Here is a 15,251-nt window from a genome sequence, read left to right as displayed (position 1 = left end):
AGGGTTAACCAGAGAAAATAGGTTTAACAAAAAGAAAGCAAAGGGTTAACCATGGAAATTTAAGATGTTGTGACTGTCTTTAGGAATCAAAAAGCTGGCAATGTTTGAATTTGTGGATGAAGAGCATTGAAAAATTTGACTAATTGTTTACATTTACCTATTTTTACGATTCAACATGACAACACTGACTTAATATGCTTTACTGCCCTAAAAACTTCATAATTTTGAAACAACCAAAAGAAAAACCCTAACAAGTTGGAGTTTTCAGGCATGAATACTTGGTACAGGGGTAAAAAAAAAATTCTATTTTGATTGGATATGGGGTTCATTATTTTCAGCCCCTCCTCCCTCTGGCATGAAAAAAGCTAAAATATCCTCTTCAACAATGTTATAATACACTAATGATTAATGTCTACTTACCTCCATCGACTACGTACACATTAGCAAGGTCCTTCATATCGAGACCGTAGGTTTTGATAACAGAAAATCGAAAATTATATTGTATATATTCACCAGTAGACAATACCAAGTGCAGCCTAAAAATATCTCACTTATGATTACTATATTTAGTATTTATTGGAATATAAAATATATCAAATACGACAGGGAAAAAAATTGAGAAAGCAAACACATAATTAAAGTACACGAAAAATGAATGCTTTCCCATCGAAGAGTAGCTCAAAGGGCTGGAAGAAAACCCACACTGAACAGAAATTAAACAAATCTTGATGATAAAAGAGGATAATAAATAAAGATCATGAAAAAGAAGGAAAACAAGAGAAAAAAGAAAGTAGGAAGAAAGGGAAAAAATTGATAGGAATGGAAGAAAAATGAGGTACTGAATACCGAGTAAATTGCATGTGTACTGTTAGTCCCTTATATACTATTTTAAAACGGATGGACTTATGACAGTGTAAAAAAATTTACACTAAGCGCGTCTGGTAAACGAAGCTTTCGCACAACGGTATTGTTTTTAGCCGTTGTAGCAGTAACCTTAAACTAATAACCAACAAAAAAAGTCTTCGGTATTTTGAACCTTCTGGATCCAGGTATTGGTCGAATTCCCTGTTTTCAAGTATTAATTAAAAAAAAACTTCCCGAAAAATAAGTTTTTCAAAGAAAAGTAATGGACATTTTAAACTTAAGATCAGCAGATACAAATACATGTTAAAATTCAAACTCAAAACGACCAGAAATTAATATTAAAGAATAAATGAAACCCAAAACGAACATAAATTAAATAAACAATCATAGGAAAAAACATAAAACAAGTAATAATATAAATGAATAAATAGATCTTAACGCGAGTAATGCTTAGATTGAATATGAAAGTCAAGCTTAGAACGAAAAATAAATATTTAGCTATTGAAGTATAAATGAAACTTAAAACGAACAGAAATTAAAAAAACAATCAATGCAAAGAAACGTACAATAGATAATACTGTAAATAAATAAATAAATCTTAAAACGGGTGAAACTTAAATTGAATATGCAAATCAAGCTTGAAACAAACAAAAATCTCTACAAACAAGAGTTTGGGTATCACCTCCTCCTCTCCCTGTAAAAAGTCTAAAATCTACTGCGTATTTGGCGCTTTACTGAAAACCAATTTTATTACAAATATTTTCTTTTGTACTTAATAATGAAAATAAACATTAAAATCATAGTAAAATTTTGAACTGATGAGCTTTCAGCAATTAATATCATTGTTGAAGTCGTTGTTCAAGACGAATATAGTTTCACTACAAACAAGAGTTTGGATACTGCCCCCTTCCTTAATTATAAATAATAACGTAAAGCCTACTACTTCATTAGCTCCAACCTGGAAAAGAATTATATTACACAAATTTTCTTTTACAGTTATTACAGAATTTAAGATAAAAAAAAATTTATTGTGAAATAAATTCTTGAACTTATGGATCTTTCATCAACTAATATCATTATATATCAAATATTCAGTTTGATATCGTTTATACTTTCCAAGACTGTTCAAGACGCATATAGTTTTCAGTAAAGCACCAATAACGCAGTAGGTTTTAGACTTTTAAATTACTTACAAGGCCTGCCTTCGGGCCATGGGGGGTTGCGTCGACACAGAAGTTTTTCTTGTCTGACCTTTGAATTATTTTGAATGAAATGGCTATTTAAAAAGTTTTATCGGATAGGCTTAGAGAAAAAAGAGTGTGTCGGGGGGGGGGGGGGCTAGTTGCCCTCAGATTTCTTTTGACTTTTTAAAGTGAACGAGAACTTCCAATTTACAATCAAATGAGCCCTCTCTGAACTTTATACGAGCATCCCTTTCATAAGAACCATATACATCCCTACCCCCGGGGCCCTGAGGGGTTGTGTTGACACCGGAGTTTTTGTTATCTAATTTTGAACAATTTTTAAAAACTAACTATCTCAAAATTTGTAGCGAATGGATTTGGGGAAAAAAGGGCATGGGGGGGGGCTAGTTGCCTTTAAATCTCTTGACTCTTAAAAAGTGAACTAGATCTTTCAATTTCCAATCAAATGAGCCCTCTATGAAGTTTATACGAGCATCCCTTTCATAAGAACAATGAATGCCTTTAGGTCATAACTTAGAACGCCTTCTCCCGAACCCTGGGGGGTGGTATTGACACCGGAGTTTTTCTCATCCGACTTTTGAACTTTTTTTTCACAAAATGTATATCTCAAAATTTTCATCAGATGGGTTGGGAAAAAGAAGGCGGGGGGGGGGCTTGTTGCCCTCGGATCTCTTTTGAATATTGAAAGTGAACTCGAACATTCAATTTCCAATCAGATGAACCCTCTCTGAAGTTTACAAGAGTATCCATTTCATAAGAACTATATTTGCCCCAGGGCATAATTTACAACGCCTGCCCCCGGGCCCTGGGGGCTTGTGTCGACCCATGAGTTTTTGTTATTTGACCTTTGAACAATTTTTAACTTAATGGCTATCTCAAAATTTTTGTTGAATGCAATCGAGAAGAGGGGCGTGGGGGGGGGGGGGGGCTAGTTGCCATCCGATCTCTTTTGATTCTAAAAACTGAACTAGAACTTTCAATTTCCAATCAAATTAGCCCTCTCTGAAGTTTTTACGAGCATCCCTTCCATAAGAACCATATATTCCCCCAGGGTATAACTTACAACGCCTGTCTTCGGGCCCTGGGGGCTGTGTCGACCCCTGAGTTTTCGTTATATGGTCTTTGAACTATTTCTAAAACAATGGCTATCTCAAAGTTCTTATCAGATGCGTTTGAAAAAAAGAAGGGCGTGGAGGGGGGGGGGGGGCTAAATTCCATCCAATCTCTTTAGACTCTTAAAAAATAAACTAGAACTCACACTTTCCAAACGAATGAGCCCTCTCTGAAGTTTATATGAGAATCCCTTCCATAAGAACCATATATGCCCCCAGGGCATAACTTAAAACGCCTGCCTACGAGCCCTGGGGTATTGTGTCGACACCGGAGTTATTGTTATATCATCTTGTAACTATTTTTAACAAAATAGCTATCTCAAAATTTTTATCAGATGCATTTGGGAAAAAAGGGCTAGAGGGGGCTGGTTACCCTCCAATATCTTTTGACGCTTAAAAAGTGAGCTAGAACTTTCAATTTCCAATCAAATTAACCCTCTCTGAAGTCTATACGAGCATTCCTTCCATAAGAACCATACATGCCCCCAGGGCATAGCTTATAACCCTTGCCCTGAAGACCTTAGGGGGGGGGGGAGTGTCCTGCTCAAATATATAAATTGCAGAACTTTGAACTACGTTGAACAAAATGGTTATCTTAAAATTTTTATTGGATTTGATTTAGTAGAGACAGAGTGTAGTAGGAATGTTACCTACCCTCCAATCACTCTTGGTCATTAAAAAGGGCCCTGGCCATTTAAATCTCCATCCAAATTAGCCTGTTTTGATGTTTCTACGACAACACTCTCTAAAAAACTGATATGCCCCCAGGGCATAACTTATAACCCTCGCCCTGAAGACCTAGGGGGTGGGGGGGGGGGGGTGTCATCCTCAAAGACCTAAGTTCCAGAATTTTCAACCACGTTGAACAAAATGGCTATCTTAAAATTTTGATTGGATGTGTTAGGGGAAAAGGTGGGCGTGTGAGGGGGTTAGTTACCCTCAAATCACTTTCGACTATGAAAAAGGGCACTAGCCCTTTGAATTTCCAATCGAATGAGCCCTTTTTGAAGTTTCTACAACAAAGCTTGCCCTGAGGGCTGTGGGGGAGTGTCCTCCTCAAAAACATAATTTCTATCTGGAAATCAACTATGTAGAACAAAATGGCTATCTCAAAATTTTGATTGGATGTGTTTGGGGAAAGGTGGGCGTGGAAGGGGTGTTTGTTGCCTTCCAATCGCTTTTCACCCTTAAAAAGGGTACTAGAACTCTCTATTTCCAATCGAATAAGCCTCATTTGGAGTTTTTACGACGACCCCTTCCATATGAAGTACCTCTGGAAAAAAATAATAAGTAAATAATAAAACACTGGAGCCGTATGGCCTTTACTATTAGCGTTGCCTCTGATATTATGAATTTATCCTTATCATACGTAGGAAATATATTAAGTTCGTTTCACCTGGCAAAAGAAAACATCTCGCCATGGTGAACCTGTGACCCTGGAAGTGACCCTGGCTTTCGATTTCAGGCTTTAAATTGGTGATGATGAAAAAGCTACTTTTGAATTTGTTTGAAAAATGATTGCTTTATTTACTAATGTAATTTACATTCCAAGCTAGAAAAAGGACTCAGTAAAACTTATCTTCAGCACAGCTGAAATTATCAAATAATATATTTGGCTGGTTCTTTGATTTTGGCTAGTCCACTTACTTCCTCGTTCAATTCACAAGCATGGTCCTCATTTTTGGAAAATTCTGTTTAAACATACGAAGGATGCTTCTAGTCTCCCTGTTTTCAAGTCACCGGCAAAGTATATATCTCTGGAATATTTGGCAAATTACCAACTCTAGATTTTCAACGTGTTGACGTTATCATTTTCCAGTTTTTTTTGCATTGTTTCTTAGTTCTTTCTTATGATTGAATGTTACTGAATAACCTCACCTTTCCTTTCAACCATCACTGCTTTTCCTGGTAAGAGAAACGTGTGTATATATATACATATATATATTTATATATATATATATATATATATATATATATATATATATATATATATATATATATATATATATATATATATATATATATATATATATATATATATATTTGTTTTTTTTTCTTTTTTCTAATAAATATATCTTTCTTATCTCTCTCTTTTAAAAAGCCGGGAGGAAGTATAATTCTAAGAAAAAGTTCGGAATGGACCAGCTGAGACATAGCTTGACAGTATTCCATTTAAATTGTTTCTCCTCCGGTTCTTTTGTCATTTTCCCTCACGTCTTTCCCTCCATTTTGAGAACGTTTTGCTTTACGTTTGGCCCCAGCTCAATCGCCAAATAGTACAATTTTTGACAAGCTATCCTCCCCCATCCGTGACTTAAACACCCTAAATCTTCTTTCGTTACAGTCATGGATAGTAAGATTGAGTCACGTGTTGGTGACCGAGACACGCCGAAACCGAGTAAATAACTAAGAAATAACATAGAACTAACATTTAGATCGAACAGTGATCGAGAGAGAAAGATGGAACTCTAGGACTTTAGATCAAGATCGAAAAAGGTAACGAACTGTAAGTAAGGAGTGACTCGGCTCAATAGCAACCGAAACTCTAAAAAACGGAATTTTGATACCCATAGATATACCAAAAGAACTGGATTTTTATGCTGATTTTAAATTTATAAGTTTCATTAAGTTTAGTTAAGCCCATCAAAGGTTGAGAGCCTGAGAAAATTTCTGATTTTCTAAAAAAGGGGGAAACACTGCCTAAACGCGAAAAAATCTCGATGAAAATCACATCATCAGATTTATCGTATCAAAGAACCCTACTGTAGAGATTTCAGGCTCCTATAAACAAAAATGTGGAATATTGTGTTTTTTGCCAGAAGAAAGATCACGGATGCGTGTTTATTTTTTTTATTATTTTTTTTTGTGATCGCACCCACCCACTGATCCTAGAATATCGAGAGAGGGCTCAATATAACCAAAATTTTAAGTTCTAGAGCCCTTTTAAGTGACCAAAAACTTGGAGGACAACTAGGCCCCCTCCCACGCCACTTTTTTCCCCAAAATCGTCTGTACCAAAATTCTGAGATAGGTATTTTGTTCAGCATAGTTAAAAGACCAATAACTATATCTTTGGAGATAACATGACCCCCCACAGCCCCTTGGGAAAGGTCTTTAAGATATAAAATTCGCCCATTGTTTACGTATAGTATTTGTTATTGGGAAGTATGCATACATTTTTTCAGGTGGGGAAGGGAAGACGAATTTTCTGCTGAGGGGATTTTTCACACGGAGAATTTTCTATGGAAAGGGAAGCTTCCAGGGGGTGAACTTTTCATGGTAAATTTTATACGGGGGGAATTTGCCAAAATTCTCATACGAAATTTCTTTATATGTATTGGCTTTCTTGTTTACCGACTCAGTTTTACGCGTGGAAGTGTTAAGGATAATTACCCAGAACAAATTATCATCAGGATTTAATAGTCCAAAGGATATTTCCGTTTGGTGGGGGATTTTTCCGTGGAGGTGAAGCCAGATTTCCTGGCATTATGTAAAAAACGATCAGAAATTAAATTAAAAAAAAAACAACTAGTTTTTTCAACTGAAAGTAAAAAGCAATATTAAAACTTAGAACAAACAGAAATTATTGGGTATTTGAGGGAGGGGTTGCCCCCTCCTTAACACCTCGCTCTTTACAATAAAGTTTAAATATTGTCCCAGTTCTTTAAAAACGACTCCCGAAACGCAAGGGTCATTTAATTAAAAAAGTAAGTAACATTTTTGAAAGTGCCAAAAAACTTAACTAGCGTTAAGAGCGAGGTTGACATTTTTAGGTTCTTTAATACTGTATTGACAGCTACACTTTCAAAAGAAAGCTACACATTTTTAGGTTCTTTAATGCCGTATTGACAGCTAAAACTACAGCTACACCTTCAAAAGAAAGCTACAGATTTTTAGGTTCTTTAATGCTGCATTGACAGCTACAGCTACATTTACAGCTACAGCTTCAAAAGAAAGCTACACATTTTTAGTTTATTTAATGCTGTTTTGACAGCTACAACTACAGCTACACCTTCAAAAGAAAGCTACAAATTTTTAGGTTCTTTAATGCCGTATTGACAGCTACACTTACAGCTACACCTTTAAAACAAAACTACATATTTTTAGGTTCTTTAATGTCGTATTGACAGCTACAACTACGGCTACATTTACATCTACACTTTCAAAAGAAAGCTACACACTTTTAGGTTCTTTAATACTGTATTGACAGCTATAGCTACCTTTACAGCTACACCTTCAAAAGAAAACTACACATTTTTAGGTTCTTTAATGCCGTATTGACAGCTACAACTACAGCTACATTTACCGCTACACCTTCAAAAGAAAGCTACAAATTTTTAGGTTCTTTGACGCCGTATTGACAGCTACAACTACAACTACACCTACAGCTACACCTTTAAAAGAAAGCTACACATTTTTAGGTTTTTTAATGCTGTATTGACAGCTACAACTACATTTACAGCTACACCTTCAAAAGAAAGCTACTCATTTTTAGGGTCTTTAATGCCGTATAATATAATAATAATATATATTGAAAACCCGTCGTATACAATAAATGTACAATGACAGAGTATACAAAAATACGAAAAGAGGAAACAAAACGATAATAATAACAACAAAAGCAACAACTCTTAAATAGTATACAAAATAGTACGAAAAGTGGAAACTGAAAGATAGCATACTCAAAAATTACAACAGAAACAACAACTTCTTTGAAAATAGCAACAAAGACAAAAACTTCTGAAAGGAGAAAAAAAAGAAAAAAAAGAAAAAAAAGGGAAACAAAAGGGAAAATAAACAAGCAAACTTGCCCACGCGTGCTTTAGAATTGGGGGTTTTGTTTTTTGCCGGCTAATAAGTGTCTCAACAGCTAGATTTGGGTCCGCTAGGTTATAGCGCCGAATCAGAAAACTATTTTTTGTCCAAGGTTGAAATTTTAGTAGGTACTTTGCAAAACTGAAAAATATAGAGCGGATTTTAGGCTTTTCACGTTTTGCCAATAAAGTCCAGAAAGGGGTCACATATAATATATGTGGCAGAGCGGTAGCGTTGTAAATACTTGCCAGTAGTGGACGGTTAAATCTCAGAGTGGATTTAACGATCAAAGCATAGGAGCTGGATATTCACCGTTCAAGATGTGAGATCAGGAGGGAACGGGTAGACTGTAATGAGGAACCTATTGGAAGCCTCAGATATACTATTTTATCAACTGGTTTTACTGAACAATCACCTAGTGTGATATTAGTAGGAGGGCCATTCTTCCAATTATAAAACGAAACTTTCGACTTTTGGGAGTTATATCTCAGACCGACTTTCTCGTAGTTCGACTGAGGACATGAAAATATTTCGGAAAGGTGATTAAGCGTCCGGTTGAGATTCAGCGTGTCATCGGCATAGCATACTAGGGAGATGTCAATGGACCTGAGAATGCATGATGAAGGACAGCTGTCTTGAGGTTCAATAATGTAGTTATTGAAGAAATTGGGGGATAAAACTGCTCCCTGACGGGCACCTTTACGGACTGGTATCAAAGATGACCGTGGGGCTGGCGGAAGGCCTTTATCGAGAGGGAGCTTGAGTCGCACGCGAAGGTGAGAATAAATATCACGGAAAGCCCGGATGATATTTGAGTTCACTCCTCTTTTAGCTGAGTTTAGCAACATACGTGCATGAATCAATGATTCAAACACTCTCTGCAGGTACAAGCCCCCGATCGCTAGACTTTATCGTGATTTGTTTGCATCCAGGAATGCATATGCAACGACATGGCGTACTTCCACACAACCAATGCCGCGTTAGAAACCAAATTGTCTTGGTGGACTGCAACACAGTTTTTCAAACTCATCTACGAATAAAAGTTCAAATAACTTGCAAAGGGTAGTAGTAATCGTAAGTGGACGGAAAGAGGAGCATTGCATGGTAATTTTTCCTTTTTTAGGAACTGGCGTAAGATCTCCAATTGAGAAAGTGGTTGGGACAATACCCTGAATGAGGATAATCTGCATTAGGAGGGTTACATGACTAATGAGAGCGGGCCCACCACTTTTTAGATGGAGTGCACTGATCCCGTCAATCCCAAAAGATTGTTTAGGTATTGACAGCTACAACTACAGCTACACTTACAACTCCACCTTCAAAAGAAAGCTGCACATTTTAGGTTCTTTAATGCTGTATTGACAGCTACAACTACACTTACGCCTACATTTACAACTACACCTTCAAAAGAAAGCTACACATTTTTAGGTTCTTTAATGCTGTATTGACAGCTACAGCTACACTTACAGCTACACCTTCAAAAAAAGCTACACATTTTTAGGTTTTTTTAATGCCATATATTTTTAGCTTACTGTTAAAGAACTCGTCTCCACATTTCTTTCTGCCGAAGTTGACGTCCTTTACTACAAAAAACTGCACCTACAATTTTTCAATTAGAAATTTAATTGCCGATTTTTCCTAGCTTTTTAAAAACATATATTGTTTGTTTAATTTATAACAATTAGATTTCATTTTAATTCTCTTTTGTGCTTTTAGTATTGCAAATAAAATTACCTGAAATGTTTGACGGAATCCCAAAAGAAAGTGTTGATAGATACACCTTTGCCATAGTTCAGTTCTTGTTTTAAATACCAATGGTAGTTGCTAGACGTCCATAGCTGAACACAAAATTGGATGTCATCGTTGACCTTTCTTTGACAATAAAGGCATAAAATATTTGACTCATTGTTCCATTTAATGTCACATACCTAAAAATTTCAAAAATACCTAAAATACCTAAAAATTTCCTAAAATTTTTTAAAATACCTAAAAATTTCAAAAATAATATTAATTTTACAAATCTTAAATATTCTTATTATTAAACTGAAAAAAAGTCAAGTGTCTCCAAACCCCAGACAGTGTTGATATTTTTTTTTATGGAATCTAGCCCGAGTTCCCCTCTTCTAAGTCACCCATACTCTTTGGGTTGTAGCTTTAAGTGTTTTGAAATTTACTTAAAGAGCAGCACTTAGATATTGAAACACGATCACTATCCGAAAGGCTGAAAAAACAAAACCGGAAGAAACTGTTTCTTCCTAGATCTAAATCAAGAAACAGTTTCTTTCTAGATGTTTCTTCCTAAGTCAATTACATTTCTAGGAGAGAAGGGATAGTAGGGGATATCTATATCTAGGAGGGGATAAGGGGATATAACTTGATTTAAAATACACGAAATCGATTCAAGATAAAGCACAGAGATGAAGCCATATCCAGAAAATCTGTAGATTGCAGCTCAATCCTACCTGCCATGAGTCTGGAGAGCTTTCAGATAAAAAAATTCCCACAAATTGTCTAAATTTGAGAAATAAACGAAAACTAGAAAAAAAACGTCGAGAAACCAGTAACCAGAAACCAGAAAAGTGAAAAACCATGGGAGGCGAAAAACCCCCGGTTCTCTTGCAAGCAAACACGCAATCCAACATACCCGTGTGTTTCCGCACAATAATTGACCAGAAGTATTTTCCAGTGAAATAATCAGATCATTTGGATTTGCAGCTCCTCATTTGCCGTTGTCTTTGGGAGAAACCCCCTAAGGCCCAGTCACAATGAAATTTTACTAATACCAATATGCAGCTAGCTCTAATTTGAGCCAATCAGAATTTTTTGTTAAATATTCAGTTATTAGTCTGTTATTACTCACGAAATCGTCTCATCTATGCCCATCGATTCAATGAAGTTGTTTCATAACAGGCATCTAGTATACGAAAGACGGTGGACTAATTACGCGTCGTAATCAGAAGTCACACACCTTCTTTTTTATCCCTAAGAATGAAAAGACTTAAAGGAGAAGCATATCTCAAGGATATAAGTGAGGTGAATAAAAAATGGTTGGAGGCTCTAAAGAATATATCTTTCAACGAGTTTCAGTAAACGGAGAAGACGTTGTGACAGATGCGCCGTTCCTGTTTCAAGAAATCCAGCAAACATAGTCCCAAACAGTAGTTCCACCCTTGCGGCTTAGACCTCCTTTTTACTTATAACGCCTCTGGAAAACAACATTTAGGACTGGAGTATTATTTTGGGTTAGGTTTTTTTTTTTCTTTAACTTGTTACGATAAAATAGCAGTCTGACAGCAGTGAACCGCATCAATCATTCTGATTGGCTCGTCAGCCAATATTCTGATTGACAAATTTGATAGCATAATTGTTTACTAATATTAATAACGATAGCTGTAACTGTACAGAGCCAATAAAAAAATTCTATCAAATATCTGATTGGCTAAAATTTGCGCCATAAAAACGCAATGAGAATGGACCATGAAAACTTTTGCCTCTTCAAGAGAGTTTAAGATATAAACAAAACATAAGTGTGAACTTAAAGCGCAGTACAAGAAAATGCGGACAAAGTGGACGAGCATAACAGTATTCAACTTGAAAAGGTTTCCTTCAATTCAAGGTCAGCTCAATCTAGTTCAAATTTCTATGCGCATGTGCCAACAAGGGAACCACCTTCCCCATCCCCAAGATTATTCCAAAAGAACCGTTCCAAAAAAAAAAAAAAAATTGTGGCCTGCAAAGTTCCGATTTTTATTTTTAACATTTAATTGAAGAAAGACTTAATTTAACTTTAATCCAACTTAGAGAACTTAGCTTTCGAAATACAGATTCTCGGAGTTGAAAGACAAAAACCGAGTCACTGACTCAGCTGTAAACACAGGGCTTCAAACGTCCAAACGTTGCACGGAGGGTGAATCGTGCCGAGGACCTTTACTAGGAGTAAAGGCAAAACCTCAAAAACGTATATTTTTAGGCTTTAATTTCCCGATACTCCTGACAGAGGGTTCTTTTGATACGCCCGGTTCTTTTCACAGAGTCTTAGGCGATACGCCCCTCCCCTCTTCTGTACAGTTACAGCTATCGTTATTAATATTAGTAAACAATTATGCTATCAAATTTCCACGATAAATATGATAACTTTCAGACAAAGGCTGAAAGCATGGGGAAAAAAACCGTCAAATATGAAATGTACTCGATTTCTTCACTTTCAAAAAACATAATCAGACTAGCGCCGTTTTCGTTACGAACAAAAATCCATCACAAAGAAGAATAGAAAGAAATATTACCATAGCTCTCTCTCTCTCTCTCTCTCTCTCTCTCTCTCTCTCTCTCTCTCTCTCTCTCTCTCTCTCTCTCTCTCTCTCTCTCTCTCTCTCTCTCTCTCTCTCTCTCTCTCTCTCTCTCTCTCTCTCTCTCTCTCTCTCTCTCTCTCTCTCTCTCTCTCTCTCTCTCTCTCTCTCTCTCTCTCTCTCTCTCTCTCTCTCTCTCTCTCTCTCTCTCTCTCTCTCTCTCTCTCTCATATATATATATATATATATATATATATATATATATATATATATATATATATATATATATAGGGAGGAATAAAGGATAAATAAATATCCTCAGAAGTTTCAGCTGTTGGGTCTTTTCTTACAAGGTCAGACAGCAGACCTGTTGCCAAGCCTTGAATCGAACTCTAGAAATGAAAATCTAGAAATCTGCCCAGAAATCGGACTCTAGGTCCCATATTGCCATGGAGGGCACCAGTCCACTGTGAAACCACATGATATATATATATATATATATATATATATATATATATATATATATATATATATATATATATATATATATATATATATATATATATATATATATATATATATATATATATATATATATATATATATATATATATATATATATATATATATATATATATATATATATACATATATATATATATATACATGATATATATGATATATATATATATATATATATATATATATATATATATATATATATATATATATATATATATCCGATCTGCCAGCTCTTTTGTTATCAAAGATTCGGCTTCGACAGAATTCAGTCTCCTGTCTACGGTCTTTAGGCCCTACAGCCCTTGCAAATGTAGCCTGGCACCGCCTCTGTCTCCTCGGTATAGTCGGCATCTTAAGACATACTTTTTGTCATAACATCAGGTTTTCGGTTTGCCCATTTTTTGGGTAGGGGGAGGGTGGGATTTTCCTAGCCTACACCCATTCTCATGGTTCCAAAGTTATTCTGCATAAATTTTCACGTTTCTAGCTTGATTAGTTCAGCTTAATTTTCAGAAAAAAAAGAAAAAAGTGCACAAAAAAGCACAAACGCACACACAAAAGCAAATTATCAAGACGTATAAAGATGTAAAAAGTGTTTATATCACTTCTTTAAAAGCTCTTCCATTCAATTATCAAAATTTACTTTCTTTTTTTGGGGGGTTGGTAAAATAACAATTAAGCTCAGTAGCCAGCTTACATAAGAATGTTAACAAAGAGGGACTTGGATATTAATAGACTGAAGGGGCGCAAATTCATAGACTGAAGGGGCAAAAGCGCAAGAGGGGACGTAATATTTGTTTTCAATTTTTCACTGAACACGCAGGAAAATGCTAGGGGGCGGCGGCATTTTTTAAATACAAATATCAAAAAGGTATTCTTCAAAATCCAGGGGCCAGTTGCCCCCTTCTCTACACCCTCTCCCCAATTGGTACCTCTGAAAGATGGGTTGCTGGCAAGTTCCTGAACTTTAAACAAGAGCCACCTGCTTCCCCACAAAAACAAAAACCTAAGTGCGGCAACATACATTCATGTTCAAAATTATTAGAAAAAGTTCCTCAGAAATTATTAGAAGAATAATTTACCGTTAGAAAATAATAAAAAGAAAAGATTACTTACCTGCAAGTCAGGTTGTAGACCAAACTCCCCGTGTCTTAAACCATTAGTTTCAAAGAAGGATATTTGGTATCCAGTAGGAGTCTGCTGTGGAGCAGCTATTAAGGCTCCAGAAGGTTTCCAAGAAATGGGGGCATCAAGAAATGGAGCATATTCGCTCGTGTACTGTAGCTGTCCATCTCTATCAAAGATCTTTAATATGCGAATTTCTGCAAGGAAAACTCAGCATTTGTTACTCCTTGACTTATTGAGATACCAAATTTTGGATTTTTTTCTTTTTTTTGGCAAAAAGACCCCTCGCAAAATAAGAATTTCCATTATTAGTTAATGTTTGCATCGTATAAAATTGATTTGTATTATAATCGGGAAATAGTTTCGAGAATCTTTAATGCCCCTTTTCAGTGTTGCTGCTGAGTACATAATACTACCACTACTACTAACAGATCACCGCAGGACCAAGCCAGCTGAGGCCACCACAGCTACACACGCTCTTCTTCCATCTTAATCTATTCAAAGCCTTCCTCTTGACTCCCTCCCAGGAAGTTCCCATTTCCTTTAGATCTTTCATTACGACATCTTCTCACCCAAACCGCGAGCGACCTGCTTTCCGTTTAGCCAATCCAAAAATTCATACAAAAAACGTCTGAGCGTTTCCACCCCTTAACAGTGGAAAAAAGCTAAGCTATATTCGTGAAATTTAAAAGACGAATGCTAAGAAATTAAAAAAAAAATCCTGAATTTTGCCAAACAGGAAAATTCATCGAATTAAGTGTCGTCTTTCTTAGTCATAAATGATTCCGTCGATTGATATTTGTAAATCTTTATTGGCTCCTTACGTTACAACTCGATTGCATAATCTAGTGATTACAACTGTTAGTTTTATCACCAAAAATCCTTCGGTCCCAGAAGACACAAAATCGTGTCCCACCTGTTAATGAGAAAACGTAAGTTTTAATCTCAGTGTATATTATAATATCTCAAAAATTTTTTGGGTACAAAATTATTGGGTACAAAAAAGGAAAGGAAAGTGATAAAAGAAATGGTAAAAGAGAGTATACAAAGAAGATAGTTATTGAAAAAAATGAAAATAGAAGAAAATATACTTTTTGCTATGATAACTTCTAGATAAGATCCAAATATTAAGAGCGCAGATAATAACGACCTCGGTTGGAGAAAGTAACCTCATTTGGTTACCGTTTAACTGGAAAGCTTTATACTAACAGATCTAAAGTCGAACTGGCCAACCGTGGCAAAACTAAAGAAATACACCTTGGAAAAAGGGGATCTATGTCCAGTAGGAAGAAACAGAAGAAGAAGAAGAACAATTAAACTAA

The 15,251-nt window shown here is 35.8% G+C and overlaps 1 protein-coding gene across 2 annotated transcripts in view; it reads right to left on the bottom strand.

The window, feature by feature from the left end:
- Elp1 (elongator complex protein 1) overlaps positions 1 to 15,251 on the bottom strand; it is a 316,851-nt gene that overhangs the window by 118,353 nt on the left and 183,247 nt on the right. For both annotated transcript variants that reach the window (XM_089103865.1, XM_089103866.1), the window contains exons 6-8: positions 13,921 to 14,126; positions 9,731 to 9,924; positions 421 to 536 (exon numbers count right to left, since the gene is read on the bottom strand). In XM_089103865.1, coding sequence (XP_088959991.1) covers positions 421 to 536; positions 9,731 to 9,924; positions 13,921 to 14,126 — 516 coding nt within the window. The remainder of the gene's footprint in view (positions 1 to 420; positions 537 to 9,730; positions 9,925 to 13,920; positions 14,127 to 15,251) is intronic.

Source organism: Artemia sp. Qi Xiang Cuo, chromosome 18 (genome assembly GCF_049724085.1).
Source record: "Artemia sp. Qi Xiang Cuo chromosome 18, ASM4972408v1, whole genome shotgun sequence".
Taxonomy (NCBI): Eukaryota; Metazoa; Arthropoda; class Branchiopoda; order Anostraca; family Artemiidae; genus Artemia; species Artemia sp. Qi Xiang Cuo.
The sequence above is the reverse complement of the archived record's forward strand: the minus strand, read 5'-3'. Positions and strand labels throughout refer to the sequence as shown.